The sequence below is a fragment of the Bos taurus genome, chromosome 18 (genome assembly GCF_002263795.3).
Source record: "Bos taurus isolate L1 Dominette 01449 registration number 42190680 breed Hereford chromosome 18, ARS-UCD2.0, whole genome shotgun sequence".
Taxonomy (NCBI): domain Eukaryota; kingdom Metazoa; phylum Chordata; class Mammalia; order Artiodactyla; family Bovidae; genus Bos; species Bos taurus.
Window position 1 is genome coordinate 51,392,277 of NC_037345.1, and position 23,353 is coordinate 51,415,629.

The window sequence follows — 23,353 nt, forward strand, 5'->3', positions numbered from 1 at the left end:
TTTATGGCTGTGCTGGGTCTTCATTGCTCCACACAGGCTTTCTCTAGTTGTGGTGAATGGTGGTTACTCTTTGTTGCAGTGTGCGGGCTTCTCAATGCAGTGGCTTCTTTTTTGCAGAGCACAGGTTCTAGGAACATGAGCTTCAGTAGTTGCAGCACACAGGCTTATTAATTGTGGCACAGGGGCTCAGTTGCTCTGACATGTGGAATCTTCCTGGACCAGGGATCAAACTTGTGTCCCTTGCATTGGCAGGAGGATTCTTATCCACTGTACCATCAGGGAAGTCCTAGGGTGGCATTTTTATCTTTTTGAGGGTTGTGCTCCCTAGCTTCAGGGGAAAATAGTATTTCAAATCTGGAGAATGGGAAGATCATTCCATGCTGGAGGAACAACGGTGTGACTGCGGAACTACAAACAGCTCAGAGGTCAGACAGGTGGTGTAAGGAATGGGCCAACGCGGCACTTTCTTTGAATTATTTTGAAACTCTGGTAAAATAACTACACAACGAATTTCTGGGATCAAAAAAGGTACCCTCCCTCACTCCCATGCATCTTCCCTCTCTTTTTTACTTTGGTATTATCAGACAGCTGCTGCTGCTAAGTCGCTTCAGTCGTGTCCGACTCTGTGCGACCCCATAAACGGCAGCCCATCAGGCTCCCCCGCCCCTGGGATTCTCCAGGCAAGAACACTGGAGTGGGTTGCCATTTCCTTCTCCGGTGCATGAAAGTGAAAAGTCAAATGATGTCATTTTAAAGTTACATTTTCTATTTGTTTCTAACGTGGAAATGCAATAAATTTTTGTGCAGTGTATTGATCTTAAAGATAGACACTTTGCTAGACTATATTATTATTTCTAATAATTTGTTTACAGGGTTTTAGGGAGAGGTTTCTGTGTAGATAAAAAGCATCTGTGGATAATGACAGTCGATCTGTGCTGGTTGGGACATCCCAGCACAGCAGTAACAGTGCTGGGCATTCTTGGGTTGTTCTTGATTTTCAGTGTAATACTGCCATTTTTCTAGAAAACAATGTTGCTATGTCTTGTTTGCTTGCTTTTTTGAGGGAGATAGATTAAAAAAAATTTTTTTTCCAGCCTTTTTGAGATACAAGGGACATCATGCTCAGTTGTTCAGTCATGGCCAACTCTTTGCTACCCCATGGACTGTAGCCTGCCAGGCTCCTCTGTCCATGGGATTCACCAGGCAACAATTCTGGAGTGGGTGGCCATTTCCTCCTCCAGGGGATCTTCCCAGACCAGGGATGGAAGCTGCGTCTCTTTCGTCTCCTGCATTGGAAGGCAGATTCTTTACCACTGAGCCACCAGGGAAGCCCCATATGATGAACATGCAACACTTATTTAGGTTGTACACTGTGATGATTTGAAATATATGTGTACTGCAAAATGATTGCTACCATAGCATTAGCTAACACATCCATCTCATCACATAATTACCATTTCTTGTTTGTGGTGAGACCATTTAAAGTCTACTCTCTTAGCACTTTCAAGTATACAATACAGTTTTATTAACTATAATCAGCGTGCTGTACATAAGATTCCTAGAACCTGTTTATTTTACCACTGGAAGTTTGTACTCTTTGAGCAACATTTCCTCATTTCCCCCACCCCTCAACTCCTGGTAATTACCATCCTACTTTCTGTTTCCATGCATTGGCTTTTTTTTTGTACTCCACATGTAAGTGATGTCATATAGCGTGGGTCCCCCAAACTCTGAGATCTAATGCCTGATGTTGAGGTGGAGTTGATGTAATAATAGAAATAACATGCACAAAAAAATGTAATGTGTTTGAATCATTCTGAAATGATTCCCCAGCCCCCATCTGTGGAAAAGTTGTCTTCCATGAAACCAGTCCCTGGTGCTAAAAAAGGTTGTGGCCTCTGTCATATAGTATGCATCTTTGCCTGTCTGACTGATTTCAGTTAGCATAATGCCATCAAAGTCCATCCACCTTTCTTCTTTTTTTGCAAATGGAAAGCTTCCTTTCTTTTGCATAGCTGAATGATATTTCATCTTTCTGTCTTGCATCCTCTTTATATCTTTATCCAGTCATCCACTGATGGCCACTTAGGTTGTTTCCAAGTCTTGGCTATTGTGAATAATGCTGCAAAAAACACGAGAACGTAGATGTTGTTAGGTATTCTTAATCAGATTAAGGAGGTTCCCTTGTGTTCCTAGTGTAATAGTTTACAAATATAAGCTGATGGCAGATATTACCAAATTATTTTTCTATATCTATTGAGATAATCAGGAGTTTTCCCTTTGATATTAATATGGCACACAATGTAGATTTTTTAAAACTCTAAAAACTGATGTATTACATGCAAAGACACGTACAAGTCATAAGTGCTTTTCTCCTGGGTGTTTGCAGAGATGTAGGGCAAGTCTTAAAACCGTATAAAACTCTCAGAATCCAAAGATCTTCACTGTGTGGTATGCCTAAGACCACTGCAGCTTCCTGTAGGAAGGCGATGGGGTGCTGTGGCCCCCACTTCCATTTACAGATTTATAATGTTAAATAACCTTTACTTCTCTGGGGCCAACAAAGCTTAGTCATGGTGTGTCATCTGTTTTCACATACTGCTGGATTTGGTTTGCTAAAACCTTGTTTAGGATTTTTGCCTCTCTGTTCGTAAGTGTGGACTGGCCTGACATTCTCCTTTTGGTTCTGGTTTTAATCTCAGAATGAGTCGGGAACTGTATCTCTTTTTCTATTCTGTGGAAGAATTTGATGTGTGAACAGAGTCCCAGAGCTTTTGGGGGCAATAATAAAAAGATTTAACTTTTGTACCATTGAAATACCAGAAGCAGAGGAAAAGAAAACACGGACTGCAAAAAAAATTGAAACAATAATGGCTCAGGAAGCTGAGTGAACTCAAAGTAGGATCAATCTAAACAAATTCACACTAAGATACATAGTAAACTTGTGAAAACTGATGACAAAGGAAAAAATATCTTTACAACCTAGAGGTGTGGGTTGGGGAGGGAGGTGAGAGGGAGGATCAAGAGGGAGGGGACATAGGGATACCTATGGTTGATTCATGGCAGAAATCAATACAATACAGTAAAGCAGTTATCCTTCAATTTAAAAAAATCCAGAGAAACAACCCATTTCCTATTCAGGATTTTTTTTTTTTTTTTTGGCCACGAGGCAGGGGGATCTTAGTTCCCTGACTAGGGATTGAACCTCTGCCCCTTGCAGTGGAAACTCAGACTCTTAACCACTGGACCACCAGGGAAATCCCAGAAACTCTAATTTAAATGACAGTAGATTTTGTACCTGAAAATGTGGAAGGAAGTGGCATATTTTTCAAGTGCTGAAAGGAAAGAACTGTCAACTAAGAATTCTACATCTGGCAAATTTATCCTTTAGGAATGAAAGGGGAATCAGGAAATTCTCTGATGAAGGAAAACTATGAGGATTTGCTGCTAACTGACCTTTCAAAGACTGGCCAAAGAGAACAATGTCCAGTTCATTCTCTTTCATTGCTTAGGCTTGGTATCATATCTAAACTCTGACCAAATGTAAAATAAAATAAAAATAATAAATAAAAATAAAGTAAATCCAACAGAGTATGTTCTCTGACAATAATACAGTCACGGTAGAAATCAGCAATAGAAAGACAACAAGAAAATCTCTGAAACATTTAGAAAATAAACAACATATTTCTGAATAATCTATGGCCAGAGATGAAGTCTCAAAGGAAATTAAAAAAAAAAAGAATTGAATTAAATACTGAATTAACAAACCTCCAACCATTTAATAGAATACAGCTTATGTAATGCCGAGAAGGGTACTTTATGCAACAAAATGCTTATATTAGCAAAGAGGAAACACCACCTCAAATTAATAATCTAAGATTCTATGACAAGAAACTAGAAAAATTACAACAAAAAGAATCCAACTCAAAGCAGAAGAAAGAATTAATAAAAATAAGAGCACTCATGATTCTTACACTAGGTTCCGTGAATGGATGGCTTGGACCTGAGCCACTGGGAAGGGCAGGGCTGAGTCTGGAGGGTCAGATTGTTTTGTGAGTGTGAGGTGGACGGGAGCAAGAAGATGGGATGACTGTGAGGGTCCCAGTCTTTTCTCTTCATCTGGGGGTTGCAGGCAGATGGAACCGTTCTTTGGTGTTCTGCCCTGGGAAATATGTCTTCATGCTCCACTGTTCCCTCAGGAAAAATGTTTGCTCTGCTGGGAAGGACACCCAGCACAGGGCTCTCAGCCTGGAGGAGCTGGGAAAGTAGCCTAGAGCTCTGCTCAGCCTGCTGTCTAGGGAGCTCAGCTGGGGCTCAGCGAACAGAAGGCTGTGCTCAGGTGGTGTTCCAGGCTGGGTGATGGATGGGTGTGTTTCCAAGGTCAGGCACCAAGGTTCAGAAGGTTAATCATGAAATATTCCCTTAATGTTGTAGGCAAGACAGTTGTCTGACTCTCAGGGGTGGGGAGATTCCCTGAGATGCCAGAGTTAAGTTCTCAGCCTCCCCAGGGCCATACTCTGGGTGCAGTGGTCAGCAGCAGTGTGGCAAGTTGTAGAAGATGTGCCAATAAGTACTGTCCAGACACGTGCAAAAGGTTCACGACTTATAAATTAGAGCGAAGCAGGCTATCCCTTAAAAGTTCTGCCTCGTTGGATCTTTCTCATAGAAAGAATAGAAATGGGCTGGGTTTCCAGTCGTTCCTTTTCATTGAGTCCTTTCTGTGCAGCCCCTGGGATGAGCACAGTGAAGACCCTGCCCATGGTGCTGACCAACACTAGCTGCTCAAAGGAGCTGCATCTGCTTTTTTTTACATTCTTAACACAGCGTTCTAACAAGGAAGAGGTGGAGAGGGCTTCAGGGAGTGTTGACTGGCTTCTGTCTCCATGGCTAAACGACAGTGAGGGTGCTGTGCACATCAAATCAGGAACTAACCCCACAGTCAGGAAGACCAATTCCAGATTGCCCATGAGTAGTGGTTTTGTAGCTCAGTCGGTAAAGAATCTGCCTGCAATGCAGGAGACCCAGGTTCGACTCCTGGGTTGGGAAGACCCCCTGGAGAAGGAAATGGCAACTCGCTCCACTATTCTTGCCTGGAGAATCCCATGGACAGAGGAGCCTGGTAGATTCCCAGTCCATGGGGTCACAAGAGTCAGACACAACTGAGCAACTAAACCACTATGAGGAGTTTGCGGTGAGAGAAGACGATGATGACAACCTTGAGAGATGTGACAGAGAGAACAACGGCCCCTCAAAGTTGACCACATATTTTTTAAGTTTTTATTTATTTATTTGGCTGCATTGAGTCTTAGTTGCGACATGCAGGATCTTTTGTTGCAGTGCACAGACTCTCTAGCTGTGGTGTGTAGGTTCAGTAGTTGTGGCATGCAGGCTTAGGTGGCTTAAGTGGGATCTTAAGTTTCCCGACCAGGGATTGAACCCATGTCCTTTGCACTGCAAGGCAGATTCTAAATCAACTGGACCACCAGGGAAGTCCCTGTCCACATCTTAATACCCAGAATCTCTGCAGATGTCCCAAGATAAAGGGAATTTATAAATTAAGGATCATGTGATTAGGAGATTATGGTGAGTTATCTGATTGGGCCCAACATAATCACAAGGGTGGTCCTTATAAAGAAAAAGGAAGGCAGGAGAGGCAGAGCCAGAGAAAGAGATGTGATGATGGAAGCAGAGCATGACTTTAAGATACTTCACGGCTGACTTTTGAAGATGGAGGAAGGGGTCACAAGCCAAGGAAAACAGGTAGCCTCTCACAGCTTGGAAAGGCAAGGAAGCAAACTCTCTTCTAGACCATCCAGAAAGAACAGAGCTGTGTTGACACCTTCATTTGTGTTGTTTTATACCACAGGTTTGTGATAAGCTGCTACAGCAGCAATAGGAAACAACAAGAGGTGTCACCTTCTCTAACCCAACATTGTGTGCATACGAGATAAGGAGTATCTTAGAGCCAAATCATGATGTGAAACTTAGCAGGTTTTGTAACTGTCTCTTATCTCATAACAAACAACACTCAGGCAGTGGCCGAACATCCTCCTGAGCTCTGGGCTCTGTGCCTTAGTGCACAGACCACTTTTGTTTGGGTGAATGTGGGTAAACTGACCCATGTGAACTTACACGGGAAGATCACCCTTCCCAGGTGACCTCAGTTCTTCAGGTGTGTGGAGGGGGCTGCAGATGAGGCCCAGGTGGGAGGAGGCCCGCGGGTCACATCGAGGAGACAGTTTGTCCCACTGCTGTGGAACCTGGGTGAGTTTTAGGTGTGAGGAGCCCATGTGCACAAAAAGAGCAAACGAGAGGAAAGTCCTCTTTATTCAGATCTCTCAGGTGGTCCACAGTGGGTCACAGGCCCAGCCACTTTCCTTGGAAGTCCTCAGTTCCTTGGGGAATGGAAGTCCTTGTCTTCACCCATCCAGGGCTCAGGGCAGCCTTGTCAGGGCCTCCAGAAGGCCAGGAGGGACACTAAGGCTGAGCCCAGGCCCCCCAGTATCTTCAGGGGTCACAGCTGTTTCTCTGCTTCGGGTGTCTGACCTCACTCAGACTCTGGGGTCTCAGGTGGGCTCTTCTCCACAGCCCTTAAGGGGAAGTTCCTGGAGCAAACTAAGAAACCACATCTACTTTGGGGTTGATCTGGCAGTAGATATCTGTGTTGGGATAGAGTAATTCCTGTAAAGAAAGAAGAGGCCTTTGAGCCCCTATAAACTTCTCAGAACAGGTCCCAGGATCTCCCTGGCCTGGGGTCCACAGGGCTGCTTTGTGGGGGATCCGGCTGTGCTGGAGGCTTTCTGGCTCCAGATGCATCGCTCCTCTTCATCCATTTTCCATTTTTGCTGCTGTTTCCTGGACCTCAAGAAAGTACCCTTACAAGTGCAGGATCAGACCATTCATCCCCAACACTCACCTCATAGATGGGAACAGCTGGCCTGGGGCTGGGTAGGGAGGCCTGGGCAGGGGAGAAAGTGGGTGTCAGGGGGACAGAGAAGAGAGTCATTTCTCCTCAGAAGTGACCAGCCCTGCCTCCCAAGCAGCCACCTCCAAGCCTGAAGCCCTCACTTCAGTCCCCATCTGCGCTGCATGCTCCACCCTTGATAGCCCGAGAGCTCTGTCTGAAGCTCCTAGTGCCCACTCTATTCCTGGCTGGACTCCAGAGTTAACTGTGAAGGGACCAGGCAGGCTCAGTGCAGGGTGTGGGGGTGTCCTGCCCCTGAATTGAATCCCAGTCCTGACCAGGATGGGGTTCATGTTGCTGGCTACCCTGGAGTGAAGGGTGTCTGTACTGTGAAATGTTGGACAGTCCCACTGCCCTGAGTCTGCACAGCTGGGACCGCAGGGAGAAGAGACAAGGAAAGAACGTGCTTACCAGGAAGACAGAGCTGCCAGAGGGACCATGTCCTAGAAGCAGAGACAGCAGTTAGCATCAGGGGTGTGAGGAAGTTTAGCCCATCCTCCAGGAGAGGCTGGGAGTCTTCAGCTTCCGGAGAACCATGGGAGAAGGGGCATCACCCAGGGAGAGACCTTCTGGGCACTTAGGGTCCAGTGAGGTGACCCATGACTCAGAACTCATACATCTAACAGACCAGTCAGTGTGGGTCCCCTGTGATGAAGCCCCAGGGGGACGGCTGGCTGGAGCAGGCACTGGAGGATAGGACCAGGGTGTCCCAGATGCTCCCGGGCTTAGAAGACACTCACCCAGGGTGGTTGCTGGAGGCTGGTGCTCTATGAGGTCATTCTGGCCACTGGCCCTAGGAAAGGTCAAGATTATTTTTGAGGGTTGCAAGAAGCAGGAGGAGGTCACAGCTTTGGTGTCAAAACAGGGAACAAGGAGCGTTCCCTTTTCTAAACAGGGAGTGTGTACATATGTGGTCAGATGCACAGTCACATCCCACTCTTTGGGATCTCGTGGACTGTGGCCCTCCAGGCTTCTCTGTCCATGGGGTTCTCCAGGCAAGAATACTGGAGTGGGTTGCCATTTCCTTCTCCAGGGGAATCTTCCTGACTCAGGGATCAAACCTCTGTCTTCTTCGTCTCCTGCATTGCAGGTGGACTCATTACTACTGAGCCACTAGGGAAACCCAATCAAGGAATGGACAGAACTCCATTCTCCACCAATGCTGTTTAGGGGGAGAGGGCCCAGCAGAGAGGAGCTAGGGAAAGTCCTTAAGAAGCCACATCCATCTTGGGCTCAGAGAGGAAGGATGTGCAGGTCAATGATAGTCCGGGAGAAAGTGACTTGAGAAGGGAAAAAGGACCCAGTAAAGGAATCAGACCAAAGGCTTTGAGTGGAAGGGTCAGGTCCTCAGAGGAGAGCAAGGCCAGAACGCATGGAGGACGCTTGGAGAGCCAGTGCATCTTGAGTCTCGTGACTATGGTGGCTCTTAGGTGGCCAGACCAGCCCCTCAGGCTGAGAGATGCTGAAATTAGACAATGGCCTCGTTCTCTATCTTTATTTGCCTGGAAAGAGGTATAAAGCTCAGCTCCCGACCTGCTGTCCTGGCCGGATCCACGTTCTCCCATCTCATACATCAGGGGCTGTGGTTAACACATGTGCCTCATGGTAGAATCTGACCCGACCTGGCCTGTCCAGGTGGCTTCAGTCTCTTTGGCCACGATGACCCTCGGGTTCTGAGGCTGTCAACCTCTCCTTTCAGGGTGACTGGATTTAAATAAATAGCAGGATGTGCCGCTTACTGAGCATTTGCCCCTGCCAGCACAGCTGCAGGTCTGCTCTGGGAACTAGGAAAACAGTGGGTTGTTCTTGTTCAGTCGCTCAGTCATGTCCAATGCTTTGTGACCCCATGGGCTGTAGCCCGCCAGGCTCCTCTGTCCATGAGATTTCCCAGGCAAGAATACTGGAGGGGGTGGCCATTGCCTTCTCCAGGGGATCTTCCCGACCCAGGGATTAAACCCACATCTTCTGCATTGCAGGCAGATTCTTTACCACTGAGCCACAGGGTAAACCCTGGACAACAGCAGTGGGGAGTGTCTAATTTACAGATGCAGAAGGTGTTGGGAAGCCACCCCAGGTCAGCATCTGGTGAAGGAGGGGCCAATGGATGAGACGGAATGTCCTTGGGGGAAGTGGGGAGGCTGTGGAGAGCCAGGCCCAGAATCCAAGGCTAGGGTGTCTTTCTTCCTGGCTTGGCGTCAGCCTGGGGGACAGGATTAGCATCGGGCATCGCCATTTGTACCTTCTAGTCATCTTGAGGAAAACAAAGCACTCTAGAGTGGTCACCAGTGCCAACCTAACCAGGATCCCAATCATGATGACGATAACGATCTCCCTATTGAGGGCTGGGCTCTTTTCTTGGCCTGAAAGGAGAAGATAAAGGGGGAGATGAAGGTGAAGGCCTGAGTTCACCTGACCAGGGAAACCACAAGAAGTCTTACAGGGGAGAGGGCCTGGTTCGGGAGGAAGGAAATACTTTGGGGTCTGTAAGTGGTTGTGTGTTTTGTCATCACGGTGTCTTCCCAACCCTCCGGTTGCAGGTGGTTGCATCTCTCTCTCTCTATTTTAATCACATTTGAAACCTCGGACTTCCTCTAACTCGACATTCTCTCACTGTAGCCAGCTCTGTGTCCTATTTGTGTTCCTGTTAAGGGCTCTTTCCTCTTACATTACGGCCCCTCCCCTTGTGTTTCCTTCCCATCCCTATTGTCAGTCTTAGAGGGAAGGTCTGCTCAACTCCTGCTCAGTAATAATAATATTAGCCGACTGTTTCCAGTCCATTCTGTGTGGCCGGCACTGTGGGGAAATCCTTTACGCACATCTGTTCTGATCCTTCCCTCCCTATGATGGAGGGGGTGTCATCCTTGCTAGGTGTGCATACGTCTGAGACCCATGGTGCTTAAAGAAATCAACGGAGTTCATAGAACTTCCTGATGGCTCAGACAGTAAAGAATCTGCCTGCAATTCAGGAGACCCGGGTTTGATCCCTGGGTTGGGAAAGATCCCCTGGAGAAGGGAATGGCAATTCATTTCAGTATTCTTCCAAATACTGGAAAATTCCATGGACAGAGGAGGCTGGTAGGCTACAGTCCATGGGGCTGCAAAGAGTCGGACACAACTGAGCAACCGAGCAAGTAGCATATCTCATCTGGTAAGAGATTAATATCTATTTCTTCAATTCAACAACAACAAAAGGCACTTGACCCTGGGGACCCTTCTTTGTTTCCTATCTCCCCCAACATGAAGCTGTCAGGGGCTGAGAGAATCACCCCCCGCATTCCAGGCTGGACCCAAGGTCTGCCAGGAGAAATCAGACAGAAGGAGGAAGAAGGGTCTGCTGAGATGTAGTGGGAGGGTTCAGGGGCTGATTTGGAATTTGCTTGTAAATTCTGTGAAGTTGGGAGGTAACTTCTTTCAGATTTTTTTCTGAAAACCTACAGGCTCTACCACAAAGCTTGGTACTGATGGGCCAAGGGCCACTTACCAGAGACTGTGATAGCCTTGACTGTGGTTTTACTGGGACCAGTGATGAAGTTATGGACAAGGCAGTTACAGGATCTACTCTTATCTGCAGTGATGTTGGGGATAAAGAGCTCCTGTATGGATTGTGGGGGCCTCCCGGTGATAAGCCAGGGACACGGTGTGGCTGGGGTTAGAGGCTGTGTGGTGGGAGAGGCTGAGGTTTGCCTCTGGATGGTAGCAGGAGCCTGACGGGAAGTGGTGGGGGTGTCCGGGCCATCTGAAGCAAAGAGCATAAAGCCACACGTGGTACAATCAGAGGGAAGGGAAATTTCTGGTCTGTATTAGGGCCACAGCGTCCTTCTGTCTGGATCACAGCTTTGTTGTAGAAAGTCTCAACAATTACCTCTCATGTTCGCTCATCCCGAGCCTGAGATATTAACCTGTTTCTTTCGTCACAACCTCTCAAGACACAGCAGCCCATCCCCTCCTAGTCTTGATTCAAGGTAGGCCTGCCTGGAGTTGCCTGGGACAGGAAGTCATGGCCAGCCTGGGTGTCCAAAGGTGAGGGTCCATGCACTTGGATCTGAGAGGGATGGGTATGGCCTGGCCTCCAGTACTGTGGATTCAGCCAGGAGGCCTGGACCACGCAGGAACAGAGATTACTCACAGAGGCCATTCAGGGTGAATGGGTCACCATGGGTGATATTCTCTGGATTCCCGGCTTCAGACACATAGGGTCCTGTGTCATTCCTTGTCACATTGAACATAGTGAGAGTCCTGTTTCCCTCGCACAGTTCCAGCTCGGTGCTGTTGTAGAGGCTCTGATTGTTGATCAAACACAAGTAGATGTCCCGAGTCTCAAATCTACACGTTAACACCACAGTGTCCTTGTGCTCCCCGGGGTTGGAGTTGTTGCTCGTGATGACGGGTGTGGGTAGCACCGCTGTGCAGATAACAGAGAGAACATTGCCCTTTTCTACCTTTGGCTTTTCTAAAAGCATCTTCAATCAGAATTGGCATCTCTCACCTCTCAGCCAGACTGAGCCCTTAATGAATAAGGCAGGTCTGTGTATCAAAGACGAATGCATGGGGACCTGAGCTCAGAGAGTGTGAGGCCACCTGCTCTACGTCTGGGAGAAGCACAGGCTTCCTCAGGGGTCTATTATGTAACAGCGTTTAGTGGTGGACAGAACAGGGTGGGATTCAGAGACCACCTGGCGTCTGTCCTGGTTTCATCAACCAGCCTCGGGAGAGAGCTCCTTGGGCTGCACCCTGGAGAACGAGAAGCTTCTAGGAGTGTCTTCCTTCCTCTGTTCCTCCCTGGGGATGCTGCTCCCGGGGCAGTTGACTGACCGCCTGGGGACCTTGTACCTGTGTGCTCTCCATGCCAATTCTCAGGAGTAGGACCAGGCTGTGCCCCTGCGCGGATGTGGCTCTTGGGGCTGAGCCCTGGCTGGTGACCAGCTTGGAGCCTCCGGATTTGGCACAGGCTTCCCAGGGTCACTGGAGGCAGAAGCCCTGGGACAGGGTCTGGGAGGGGCTTCCTGGGGTTGAGCTTCTCTGTGAGGATCCCTGGGGCCCTCAGGCCAGGGTCTTCCCTGAGTCCTGCAGGGTCTTCCTCAGGGTCATGGTCACGGGGAGGGGCCCAGGGGGCTGGACTGAGAGCGCTCTCCCTCTGCTGCGTCCCTCATCAGACCGTCCTTCTCTCTACACAGTGTCTGCAGGGCCTGGCTTCCTGGAAAGCATTTCTGACCCTTTGGAGTTGGTCTCCACAGTGTGTGCGCTGCACTGAATGTTCAAACCCCGACACGGGACACAATGAGAGGGGGATGGAGGCGCCATCCAGGTCGGTCAGTCCTGTGAGTGTGAACAGAATTCACCCCGACCCATAGCTCAGTTGGTAAAGAATCCGCCTGCAATGCAGGAGACCCCGGTTCAATTCCTGGATCAGAAAGATCTGCTGGAGAAGGGACAGGCTACCCAATCCAGTATTCTTGGGCTTCCCTGGTGGCTCAGCTGGTAAAGAATCTGCCTACAATGTGGGAGACCTGGGTTAGATTCCTGGGTTGGGAAGATCCGCTGGAGAAGTGAAAGGCTACCCACTCCAGTATTCTGGTCTGGAGAATTCCATGGACTGTGTAGTCCATGGAGTCACAAAGAGTCGGACACGACTGAGCAACTTTCACTTTCACTTTCCCACCCAATACGCCAAGGTCAGAGAGGAAGCACTCACTATATATGCAGAGATGTCCAGTTTGTCCTTCTGTCTGTAAATCATCCTTTGTAAGGAGCAGCGTGTAGGATCCTGTGTCTTTCTGGGTGACGCTCTGGATCAGCAGGGTTCCGTTGGGGTACAGTGTCTCCTGTCCGCTGTGTGCAGGCCCTTTGGTAGTTACATTAGTGTCTATTCTATATGATGCAATTAGCTGGCTGTTGTCTATCCTGTCTCCTCTGTGCCAGGCATAGCCTAGAGGATTCTCTGTCACGTTGTGGGCAAGTAGAAGAACATCCGACCCTTCTGCAGCAAGGGGGGGCACCGTTTCAATAGTGAGCTGGGCAGTGGTGGGCGGGGTCCAGAAAGTTAAGAGGGAGACTAGGAGGGAAGAGAGAGAAATCAGTTAATATTGTGACCTGTGTGGGGGATGGGAAAATGCTGCCCTGGGTCCTGAGCAGGTCTCTTCATCCCTCAGCCTTAGTGTGTGAGTGTATGTGTGTGCGTGTGTTTGTGTGTGTGTAAGTGTGTGTGTGTGTGTGTGTGTGTGTATGTGTGTGTGTGTATGTGTGTGTGTCCTCCTGGTTCAAGGTCAGCAGCATGACCCCCATCACTTCAGCTCCTCTGGGCTCGTTTTTTCCTGTTTTCCCAGCTGTCCCCTGGCTCACTCCCTCACTGCCCTTACATGCCTGCTCACACTCAGGGCCTCTTGGGAGATGCCCCTCCCCCTGACCAGCTGCTGTAAAGACCTTCCGTGCTCACTTGCTGACCCTTCCCTGCTCCCTTTCCTGCGTGACGCCTGTAGCACCTGCCAGCACACTCTTGATCTCTCTGCTTGTCTGTCTTCCTCCCCACAGAGCGTGGGCTCCATGAGGGCAGTGGCTTGTCTGATCCTGCTTGAAACCCAGGGCCAGGACCAGGCTCCAGACCTTAGTACCTCGGGATGAAGGAAGGAGAGTTCCCAGGAATTCCACAGCCTGGTTTTTATTTGTTTGTCAGTTTCTAAGGGTGCCGGGTTAGGACAATGATTACTGTCCTGGTTATGTCTTTTTCTGTAGTGACACAACACATTGTTATTATCGTCATCAGTTTTCAACAATTACTGCTCAGTGAAGAATTACTCATAAAACCTACAGCAGTTGAGTCTTCCCGCCCCTCACCAGCTCTAGCTCATGGAGAGTCTCCTGTGGCTGAACCCGCCACCCTCCCCTGCTCCCCTGTCCTCTGCCCTCAGGTCTGAAGAGAAGCCCTCTATCCCCTCTCAGAGCCCTGTCTCCCCCAGACACCAGCCAGTCTCTTGTTCTCCACTCTCTGCCCACTCCCTGAAAATTGTCCCCTCTCACCTGCCAGGAGGAGCCTGTTCCAGGGGACATGCCTCCTGCTTGCAGGGCCTGACGGGGGCTCCATGGCGCCTGCTGTCTGCTATGTCCCTCTCTGTGAGGAGAACTTCTGGTCCAGAAACGCTCAGAAGCACTGCAGTCGTTTTGTGAGCTCTGCTGTTCTTCTGTGTGCTGGGCCTCCTCCGGGGGCAGGAGCACTTCACTGGGTCACGTGGCCCGGGGGCGGGGTCTCTGCCCAGGCCCCGCCCTCTGCCTCCCCTCTCCTCCTTCCCTCCCTAGTGGCCCCCCTCCCCTTTCCCCCTCAGTCTGTATTTCTATTCCCTGAACTCTGTTGAGTCCCCTGCCTTCTACAGCAGTGATTCTCCACCTACACACACACACACACACACAAACACACACATCTACACACACCTACACACACACACCCCTACACACACATACATACACACACAGCTACACACAGACACCTACATACACACACCTACCTATACACACACACGCACACACACACACAGACTCTTGTCTGGAAAAGCACAACCTTGGGGTGTCTGGGTCCGGGGTCCCCACTGCTCTGGATCAGATGCACACTCAACCTCCCCAACAGCCCTCTGTCATCCCTTTCTGGCTTTTCCCTTCAGAGGAGGAGCTTGGGGGTGGGGGGTGCATAAGGAATGCTTGTCACAGGTACGTCATCCCCAAGGTGCGTGGGAATCACCTGTGGAGCTTTATGAAGACTGCGAACCCCCAGGTGTCATCTTAGAAATGCTGTTTCAGCAGCCGCCAGATCACACGCTCGCCCAGCCTGACTGAGACCCCAGAACACCGGTTAGATTGCCCCACCCACCCCAGTGTTGGCCTCTGCTGTGTTTTGGTCTGAGGTCTCTCAGCAAAATGCACAGATCCAGGGGCTTCCAAATTTTGGTGGTAATTGTTCCTGTGACCCAGAAACCCAGCTGGATGCCCAGGGTCTTCCTGTTATCAAATACCTGAGAAGATTGCATTTACTTCCCGCTGGAAGGTCACACTGACTCTGGAGGAGAGAAAGGAGTCAGATGAGCGATGGGACCTGACCTCCACTTTCGAGTGTCACCAGCCTGGCGTCTGATTTCAGGGACAGACACCCAGAACCGGGTGTCAGGAGGAGCTGCAGTTTGCAGGTGAGAAGGGAAAGGTTTCCTGTGTGTCCTGGGAAGAGAGGAACCTGGTGCTGAGGGGTGGGCTGACTCTGGGCTCCCTGGTCCTCGGGTCAAGTTGCGGGAGACTCTCCCTCTCCTTGCCTGAGCCTTGGTTCAGAAACTATTCAGGTCCTCCTTGCCATTATAGGGCCTCCTCTCTCACCCTGGCTGATTTTTCTGTGGTCACTGTGATCTTTCCCATGGGTGGCTGCAGGCAGGGATGGGAGCTGGCATGGGTGCCCATAGGCCCCTAGAAGGTTGGGCAGTGTAGTGTGGGCCCACAGGAGGGGCTCTGAGGGTTGTTAGAGGAGGGGTCCCCTGGGGTCTAACGCCTGATGACCTGAGGTGAAAAGGCTATGGTTTTTCCAGTGGTCATGTTTGGATGTGAGAGTTGGACTATGAAGAATGCTGAGCGCCGAAGAATTGATACTTTTGAACTGTGGTGTTGGAGAAGACTCTTGAGAGTCCCTTGGACTGCAAGGAGATCCAACCAGTCCATTCTGAAGGAGATCAGCCCTGGGATTTCTTTGGAAGGAATGATGCTGAAACTGAAACTCCAGTACTTTGGCCACCTCGTGTGAAGAGTTGACTCATTGGAAAAGACTCTGATGCTGGGAGGGATTGGGGGCAGGAGGAGAAGGGGACGACAGAGGATGAAATTGCTGGATGGCATCACCGACTCGATGGACGTGAGTCTGAGTGAACTCCGGGAGTTGGTGATGGACAGGAAGGCCTGGCGTGCTGCAATTCATGGGGTTGCAAAGAGTTGGACACGACTGAACGACTGAACTGAACTGAACTGAATAAATGCACAATAATTGTAATGCATTTGTATTATCCCCAAACCACCTCCATTGCTCCGCAATTATTGTGCATGAAACCAGTCCCTGGTGCCATTAAGACTGGAGTCTGCTGTTTAGAGGGAGGGATAGAAATCAGGCTCCTTCACCTTCTTAGCCCAAGAAAGTTCACCTGTTAATTTCGTGTTGTCTGTGTGGCCCCATATCGCCCCCTGGAGGTCATGAGCAGACCTGGGGACAATGTAATGGGCTGCACAGGGATGCAAACGCTAAAGGGTGTGAGACTGCTCTGCACCCTGGGCAGAGGTGGGCTCCAGACTGAGGGGCTGTCTGCTGGGGTCCAGGTCACTGTGGGTCCCCAGGCTTCCTGACCTCATCCTAGTGAAGGGTGAGCCCAGGGAGAGGATGGGCATTGTTCAGTGGCAGGAGAGAACCATCCATCCAGGTGGACGTGTGCTCAGGAGGAGCTCTCAGTACCCGAGGCTTCAAAGGAGGGGCCAGCTGGGGGTGTCTGGGGCTTTGGACAGAGGGTGGTGGCCTGTGGGCTGGACCACCTCACGGCACTGGGCCCGCATCCTAGTTCTCTGTGCCCCATCAGTGGTCTGCTCTCAGCCTCTCCACAGTGCCAGGACCTGAGGCAGCTCCAAGTGGAGACTCTGGCAGGGGAGGGGAGACCCCCTTGGGACCTCAACCCCTCTGAGATGGAGCAACTGCAGAACTGTGTTCCCCTCTTCCCTCTGCTCCAGAAGTTCCCCTCGTTTCCCAGGACACCTTTGGAGGGAGGGGCTGAGATGTCTCCAGGGACCAGACCCAGGTGTCCCCACAGATCATGGACCTTGGGATGAGGAGCTGCTCCCCGATTCCCGCGAGTTCACGCTGGGGCTTCCCCCTCCCCTGTGGGCACTCCCTTGGGATGGAGGATTGGAAGTCAGCCAGGTCAGCTCTCAGAGAGAAGGAGAAGGACTCAAGCTGCCAGTTCAGGCCCTCCAGGGAGACTACCAGATTTTCCTGAGTAGAGATGGGAGGGGGTGTGAATATCTGGGAATGAGCAGAGGTCTGACTCCTCACACTTAAGAGGCCCCTGTCCTCACTCCTGACTCCAGGATGAATAAAGTCCCGTCCTGGAGCAGCTGTGGGCACTTGCAGGTTTCCTCCCACTGTGATGCCAGAGCCCCTGTGTCCACAAGGAATATTCTCTGACCCCTCGGTGTCACATGGGTGGGGTGTGGGGGTGGCTTCTGTTATGCAGATTCCCTTATCTATTTCAGTTCAGTTCAGTTCAGTCGCTCAGTTGTGTCAGACTCTTTGCAACCCCATGAACCGCAGCACACCAGACTTCCCTGTCCATCACCAACTTCCTGAGTTTACCGAAATCTCCATTGAGTTGGTGATGCCATCCAACCATTTCATCCTCTGTTGTCCCCTTCTCCTCCTGCCCTCAATCTTTCCCAGCATTAGGGTCTTTTCAAATCAGTCAGCTCTTCACTTCAGGTGGCCAAAGTATTGGAGTTTCAGCTTCAACATCAGTCCTTCCAATGAACATCCAGGACTGATCTCCTTTAGGATGGACTGGTTGGATCTCCTTGCAGTCCAAGAGACTCTCAAGAGTCTTCTCCAACACCACAGTTCAAAAGCATCAATTCTTCGGTGCTCAGCTTTCTTCATAGTTCAACTCTCACATCCATACATGACCACTGGAAAAACCATAGCCTTGACTAGATAGACCTTTGCAGACAAAGTAATGTCTCTGCTTTTTAATTTGCTGTCCAAGTTGGCCATAAGTTTCCTTCCAAGGAGTAAGCAATTTTAATTTCATGGCTGCAATCATCATCTGCAGTGATTTTGGAGCCCCCCCAAAATAAAGAGTATTTATTGAGCATGTGTGACATGTCAGCCCTGGGTTGTGTCCTGGACTCAAGAGAATAAGATAGATTTGGACTCTGGGCTCACACACCTGACCTTGTGACAAGGAGACAGACACTCAGAGAACATCCTGGAAATAAGGAGCTAATTATGATGGAGGGATAGACTGAAAGGGAAGGGTCTGGTGCATCTGGAATCTGTCATGGAATCTCAGCTGGACTGGGTGTCATGGGAGGCACCCCCTGAGAAAGTGATCTTTTGACTGAGATGTGAAGGGTGAGCAGAGAAGGATGGGGCTCAGAGGGCAGAACTACCTAGGGGAGTCTGGCCTTCAGATGGGCCCGGCTGGGAGGAACGGCTGACAGAGTCCAGTGTGGGGAACTGGGAGAGTGGGGAGGACTGTGGAAGGAGTAGGTTGCTGAGGGTCAGAGGCTGCTGGGCGGTGGGAGCTAAGTGGGAAGGAGGTGGGCAGCCCTGTGGAGGCTCCAGACTATGGAGGAGCTCTGCTTCCCTCTGGTGGCCACGGAGGGGAGCGTCGAAGGGAAAGTACCACAAGTAGGTTTTCTCCTAAGACAACTCGGCATATGTCAAGTGTTTACATATCATTTTACAAATCCCAGGGACAGAGGTGCTGGCAGGCTACAGACATGAGGTCGCAAAGGATCGTATACGACCTAGCGAGTAACCCTTTCAACACTACATATCATTTATGCTCAATCATGTCCCACTCTGAATTTCCAATGTCTCTCATCCAAGATCTTCTCTTATATACCCCACTCCAAGATTTCATCCAGGTGAGATTTGTGTTGATACCAGGCCAATTTCTCTCTGTAGAAGAGGATCCAGATGCAACATTCTCAGTCCTTGGGCAGGACTGGAGCATCTGTAAGTAGGAGGAGGGTGAGGAAACGTCTGTGTGTCCTGCCTGTGCCAGAGGGTCCATGTGGACATGAAAAGGCTGCATTTCCTTTTCTCCTGTGTCCCATTAGTGTCTTCCACAGGGGGCAGGGCCAGGTGGAATTGGAAGACCAGGGGTGGTGCAGTGATTCTGAACCTCATCTTCCCGCCTTCTCTGTCTCTGCCCCCATCAGGAGACCTGGTCTTCACGGTGGGAAGGAAGGTGGGGCGTCTCCATAGGCCCCTGATCAGAGATTCTTTCAGCAAAAGGGACCCAGGGATCAAGCACGCTAGCTCTGGACTCAGTGTCCCTGTCACCCTGTAGATGATTGTAGTAACTGAATTATTTGGATCTAATGGCCTCTTTTGTATTCTAATTTATTAGATTGTTTTTATTTCTTTTTACCTTTTGATATTTGAAGTTTCAAAGGTGAATCTCCATCTTCCTTGAGCATGAGCAGGGTTGGCGCCAGGGTGGTTCAGTTGTCTTAAAGGTTATTTTTTATAGTTGCTTCAGTTTCACAGCAAAAGTGGGGGTAAGGGATCAAACCCATGTCCTGTGCTTTGGCAGGCAGATTCCTATCCACTGAGCCATCAGAAAAGTCCTCTAAACAATGCTTAACTTGTACGTAGACACTGGTTCATCATGGCCACCGCACACATGAAGTTTCCGTATTTGCCTGTGGGTAAATAAACAAGTGATGTACGTCATCCTTTTTGAATTTACAGACACACAACCATCGGCTCTGTGGTCACTAGCCCTGCAGACTCACAACCACCTGTCTGTGCTCACTAGCCCTGCAGACTCACAACCACCTGTCTGTGCTCACTAGCCCTGCAGACTCACAACCACCTGTCTGTGCTCACTAGCCCTGCAGACTCACAACCACCTGTCTGTGCTCACTAGCCCTGCTGGTGTGACTTGGGCAGCAGGACTGTCACTGACCTTGCGTTGTTCTAGTTTCTAAGTCATGTGCAACTCTCTTGTGACCCCATGGACTGTAGCCCGCAAGGCTCCTCTACCCATGGGATTTCCCAGGCAAGAACACGAGTGGGTTGCCATTTCTTCTGCAGGAGAACTTCCTGAGCCAGAAATCAAACCTAGGTCTCCTGAACTGGCAGGAGGATTCTTTACCATGGCGCCACTGGGGAAGCCCATGTTGCTGATGATCACTTGCTCAAACCCATGCAAGTTACGGTACCAAGTGTCAACCCTAATGGAAACTATAGAAGCTGGGTAATTTCCATGTATCCATGTAGGTTCATCAATTGATAAAATGTACACCTTGGGTGTGGAATGTTGAATATTTAGGAGGCGCTACACTTGTGGGAGGCAGGTATCTAGGGAAACCTCGTGTGCGGGGTGGCCATGATGAACCAGTGTCTACCTACAAGTTAAGCATTGTTTAGAGGACTTTCCTGGTAGCTCAGTGGATAGGAATCCTCCTGAAAAAGCATGGGACACGGGTTTGATCCCTGGTCAGGAGGATTTCACATGATTCTGAGAAACTAAGGCCATGCATCGGAACTGCTGAGTCTGTGCTCTGAGCCCACAAGCTGCAACGACTGAAGTCTGCTTCCCGAGAGCCCCTGCTCGGGAGTAGAGAAGCCACCTCAATGAGAAGCCGGCGTATTGCAACGAAGAGTAGCCCCTGTTCACCACACTAGAGAAAACCCGTGGAAAAGAATGAAGACCCAGTGCAGCCAGAAATAAAAAAATAAATAAAAATATTTGCTAAGAATAGTTCAGAATTAAATGTTATTCCCGAAGTTGTCAGGTCTTCATCTCCTTTCTCAAACATCCAGAACACCATGGAAACATTGATTTTCTACAGGCTGAGGACCTGCTCTGCCATTGGGGTGACTTCACTGCAAATTTGTTTTCAGTCTGGAACAGCCACTAGCGAGCATCCCGCCTTTCACACTGACCATCTGCTCTGCAGTGAACATCCTCACCACAAATCTCGGCCCCCGTGGAGTGTGAGCCAGGGGCTCATTCATTCGACACACAGGTATGCAGCTCCCTGCATCAGGCCTGGAGCTGGCTGGTGGACTCAGCAGAAGCAGGACAGGTGAATCCTTCCATGTCCGAGCTCCCAGCTCAGGGATCCTCTTAGAACTGAGTCCTGGTTAACATGTGTGCACACTGAGTGCCACTGTATCCCCCTAAACTGCATCTGCATGGGGACTAGAGGAAAACGTTCATTTCCAACATCCTCACCCTTTACGGAAAAATTCTGTGAGGAGATAGCACCTGTGTCCATATGTCCACCTCTCTGCCACACACCATCCCTCCTTTATCCCCTACCCATCCTTTTGTTCATCTTTTCACTAAGTCCTGTGGCTGTGCCTCTGTGGTTGGCCAGATGCCAGGACCCCTGAGATACCCTCAGTAGCTCCCTCTGCTGCTGCATTTAAACACCATGGTTCCACAGGTGGTGCACATGAACCCAGGTGATTCCTGCAGAATTTTTCCCCATGAAAGATAGGGGAGGCCCCTGGTAACCCGGTGACCATTATACTGGGTATCTCAAGCGTTTTACATGACTATTAGGGATGCTGGATGGGTTAGACCTGAGCCCTTGGGAAGTATAGTGCTGGGTTTGGGTATCAGAGTTACCCCTGTCAATGGTACATTTATGGAGAAGAGGAAGTTTGGGGTGACTGTGGAGCCCTAGTTCCTTCACTTCCCTGGGGTTCACAGGCAGACAGAGGAGCCCTCAGGTGATGGATTGTACCCTGGAGACTGGTCTTCAGGCCCCACTTGTCCTTCAGCAGGAATCTTGCTCTGTTGGAAGCATGGAGAGATGGCAAAAGCTCTCACACCAGACTTGAGGCTCAGACTGGAGGAGCTGGGAGGGTAGCCCAGGCGTTCTGCTCAGCCTTGCTCCCTGGGGGATGGAGTATCATTTGGAGAATGAGGGAATAGGAAGCTGTGCTCAGGGGGCCTCCAGGCTAGGTGATGGCTGTCTCCAAGGTCAGGTACTGAGGGTCAGGACTTAATCATGAAATGTTTCCTCCAAGTTGTAGACAAGCAGGTTATCTGACACTCAGCGGCGGGGAGATACTCTGAGAGGACAAAGTTAGTTCTCAGCCTCCTTGAGGACACCCTCCAGGTGCAGGATCATTCACCCGGGAGTTATCATGGCTGTAGCTACAACTAATACACAGACAGGAGAAAGTGCTCCCAATTCATAAACTAGAGCAAAGCGGGTTATCCTTGAACACATTCTACTATGTTCATCTTTGTCATAGAGTAGAAATGGGCAGGATATCCAGCCGTCTCTTCCCATTGATGGGGGCTGAGCACAGCAGAGACACTGTCCATGGTGCTGATGAACACAGGCCACCTGGAGACTTGGGAGTTGTGGTCTTTGAGTCACATCTGCTTTCTTTCCATTCTGAAAAATTGGGCATTGCTAGAAGAGGCTTCCATGGTGGCTCAGACAGTAAAGAATCTTCCTGCAATGCGGGAGACCTGGGTTTGATGAATCTACAGAGATGGCAATGGCTATCCACTCCAGTGTTCTTGCCTGGAGAATCCCATGGCAGATGTGCCTGGACGGTTACAGTCCATGGGCTTGCAAAGAGTTGGACAGACTGAGCAAGTTTCACTTCACTGGAAAGAAGAGGTGGGGAGAGCTGCAGGGAGTGTGGACTGGCCTCGATCTCCAGGGCTCAGGGCCAGTGAGATTGCTGTGGACATCGTGGCAGGACTTGACCCCACATCGGCCTGACAAAGTCCAAGCTGCCCAGAGCAGACTGCAGTGAGGGAAGATGATGCCCACGGCCTTGAGAGGAGTGGGAGGCAGAGCACAGAACCCTAAGAGATGTCCACAACTTCAAGCCCACAATCAGAAAATGTGCCCCATGATTAGGGAAACCTACAGATGAAATTCAGATCACATGACTGGGAGACTATGGTGGGGTATTTGGGAGACATGGTGGGGTAACTTGGAGATTATGGTGGGTGATGTACTGGGCTGAGTCCAATACATTCACAATGTTCCAAGGCAGGAGAGGCAGAGCCAGAGGAGATGGGATGATGGAAGGAGAGCTTGGGGAGCTTTAAGATGTTCCACTGCTGGCTCTGAAGATGGAGGAAGGGGCCACAAACCCAGGAAAGCAGGCAGCCTCTCACAGCTTGAAAAGGCAAAGAAATGAACTGTCTGTAGAATCCAGAAAGAACAGGGTCATATTGACACCATGGTTTGTGCCAGTAAATTTGTGGTCATTTGTTACAGAATAAGGAACACCAACAAGTGTCACCTTGTCTCATCCAAGACTGTGTGCCTGGGGGATAAGAAGTAATTTAGACTTAAATCATCATCAGAACCTTTGCAGATGGTTTCTATTACCTCTCATCTCATCTCAACACAAATGATACTTGGCCACTGGCAGAGCATGCTTGCCAACTGTGGGCTCTGTGCCCTAGTGCACACACCTGCTGTATTTGTGTGAGTGTGGGCACCTGATCCGAGCGGACCTATATGAGAACAGCACCTATCCCAGGGGCCTCAGGGAGATACTGAGTCCTGCTAGCCCAGGTGTGTGGTGGGGGCTGCAGGTGAGATCCAGGTGGAAAGGCCCTTGGGACACTTTGAGGAGGGGCAGGTGAGCCCTTTGCCGTGGTAGCCAGGTTG

At 49.9% G+C, this 23,353-nt stretch overlaps 1 protein-coding gene across 2 annotated transcripts; it reads right to left on the bottom strand.

Annotated features, from left to right (window-relative positions):
• Window positions 1-6,209: 6,209 nt before the first annotated feature.
• On the bottom strand, window positions 6,210-15,280 carry LOC112442324 (carcinoembryonic antigen-related cell adhesion molecule 4). 2 transcript variants are annotated; one of them, XM_059877564.1, is made up of 8 exons: window positions 13,979-14,293; window positions 12,657-13,016; window positions 11,091-11,366; window positions 9,204-9,324; window positions 7,705-7,757; window positions 7,376-7,407; window positions 6,917-6,958; window positions 6,210-6,681 (listed from the first exon to the last, which is right to left on the bottom strand). In XM_059877564.1, exons 1-8 carry the CDS (start codon window positions 14,040-14,042, stop codon window positions 6,616-6,618), a joined length of 1,014 nt encoding a protein of 337 aa, XP_059733547.1. In that variant the 5' UTR covers window positions 14,043-14,293; the 3' UTR covers window positions 6,210-6,615. The 2 variants fall into 2 exon arrangements, with proteins under 2 accessions (XP_059733547.1, XP_059733546.1); XM_059877563.1 differs by lacking the exons at window positions 6,210-6,681; window positions 6,917-6,958; window positions 7,376-7,407; window positions 7,705-7,757 and having other exon boundaries at window positions 7,994-9,324; window positions 13,979-15,280.
• Window positions 15,281-23,353: the final 8,073 nt, after the last annotated feature.

What these genes read in the sequence shown, in the direction of transcription:
- LOC112442324 (XM_059877563.1), bottom strand. Translation starts at nt 14,042, where the DNA reads ATGGAGCCCCCGTCAGGCCCTGCAAGCAGGAGGCATGTCCCCTGGAAC. An exon ending in GAACAGGCTCCTCCTGGCAG is followed by an intron (nt 13,017 to 13,978) that starts GTGAGAGGGGAC and finishes CTTCCCTCCTAG; the next exon opens with TCTCCCTCTTAACTTTCTGG. An exon ending in TGGACATCTCTGCATATATA is followed by an intron (nt 11,367 to 12,656) that starts GTGAGTGCTTCC and finishes TTATCTGCACAG; the next exon opens with CGGTGCTACCCACACCCGTC.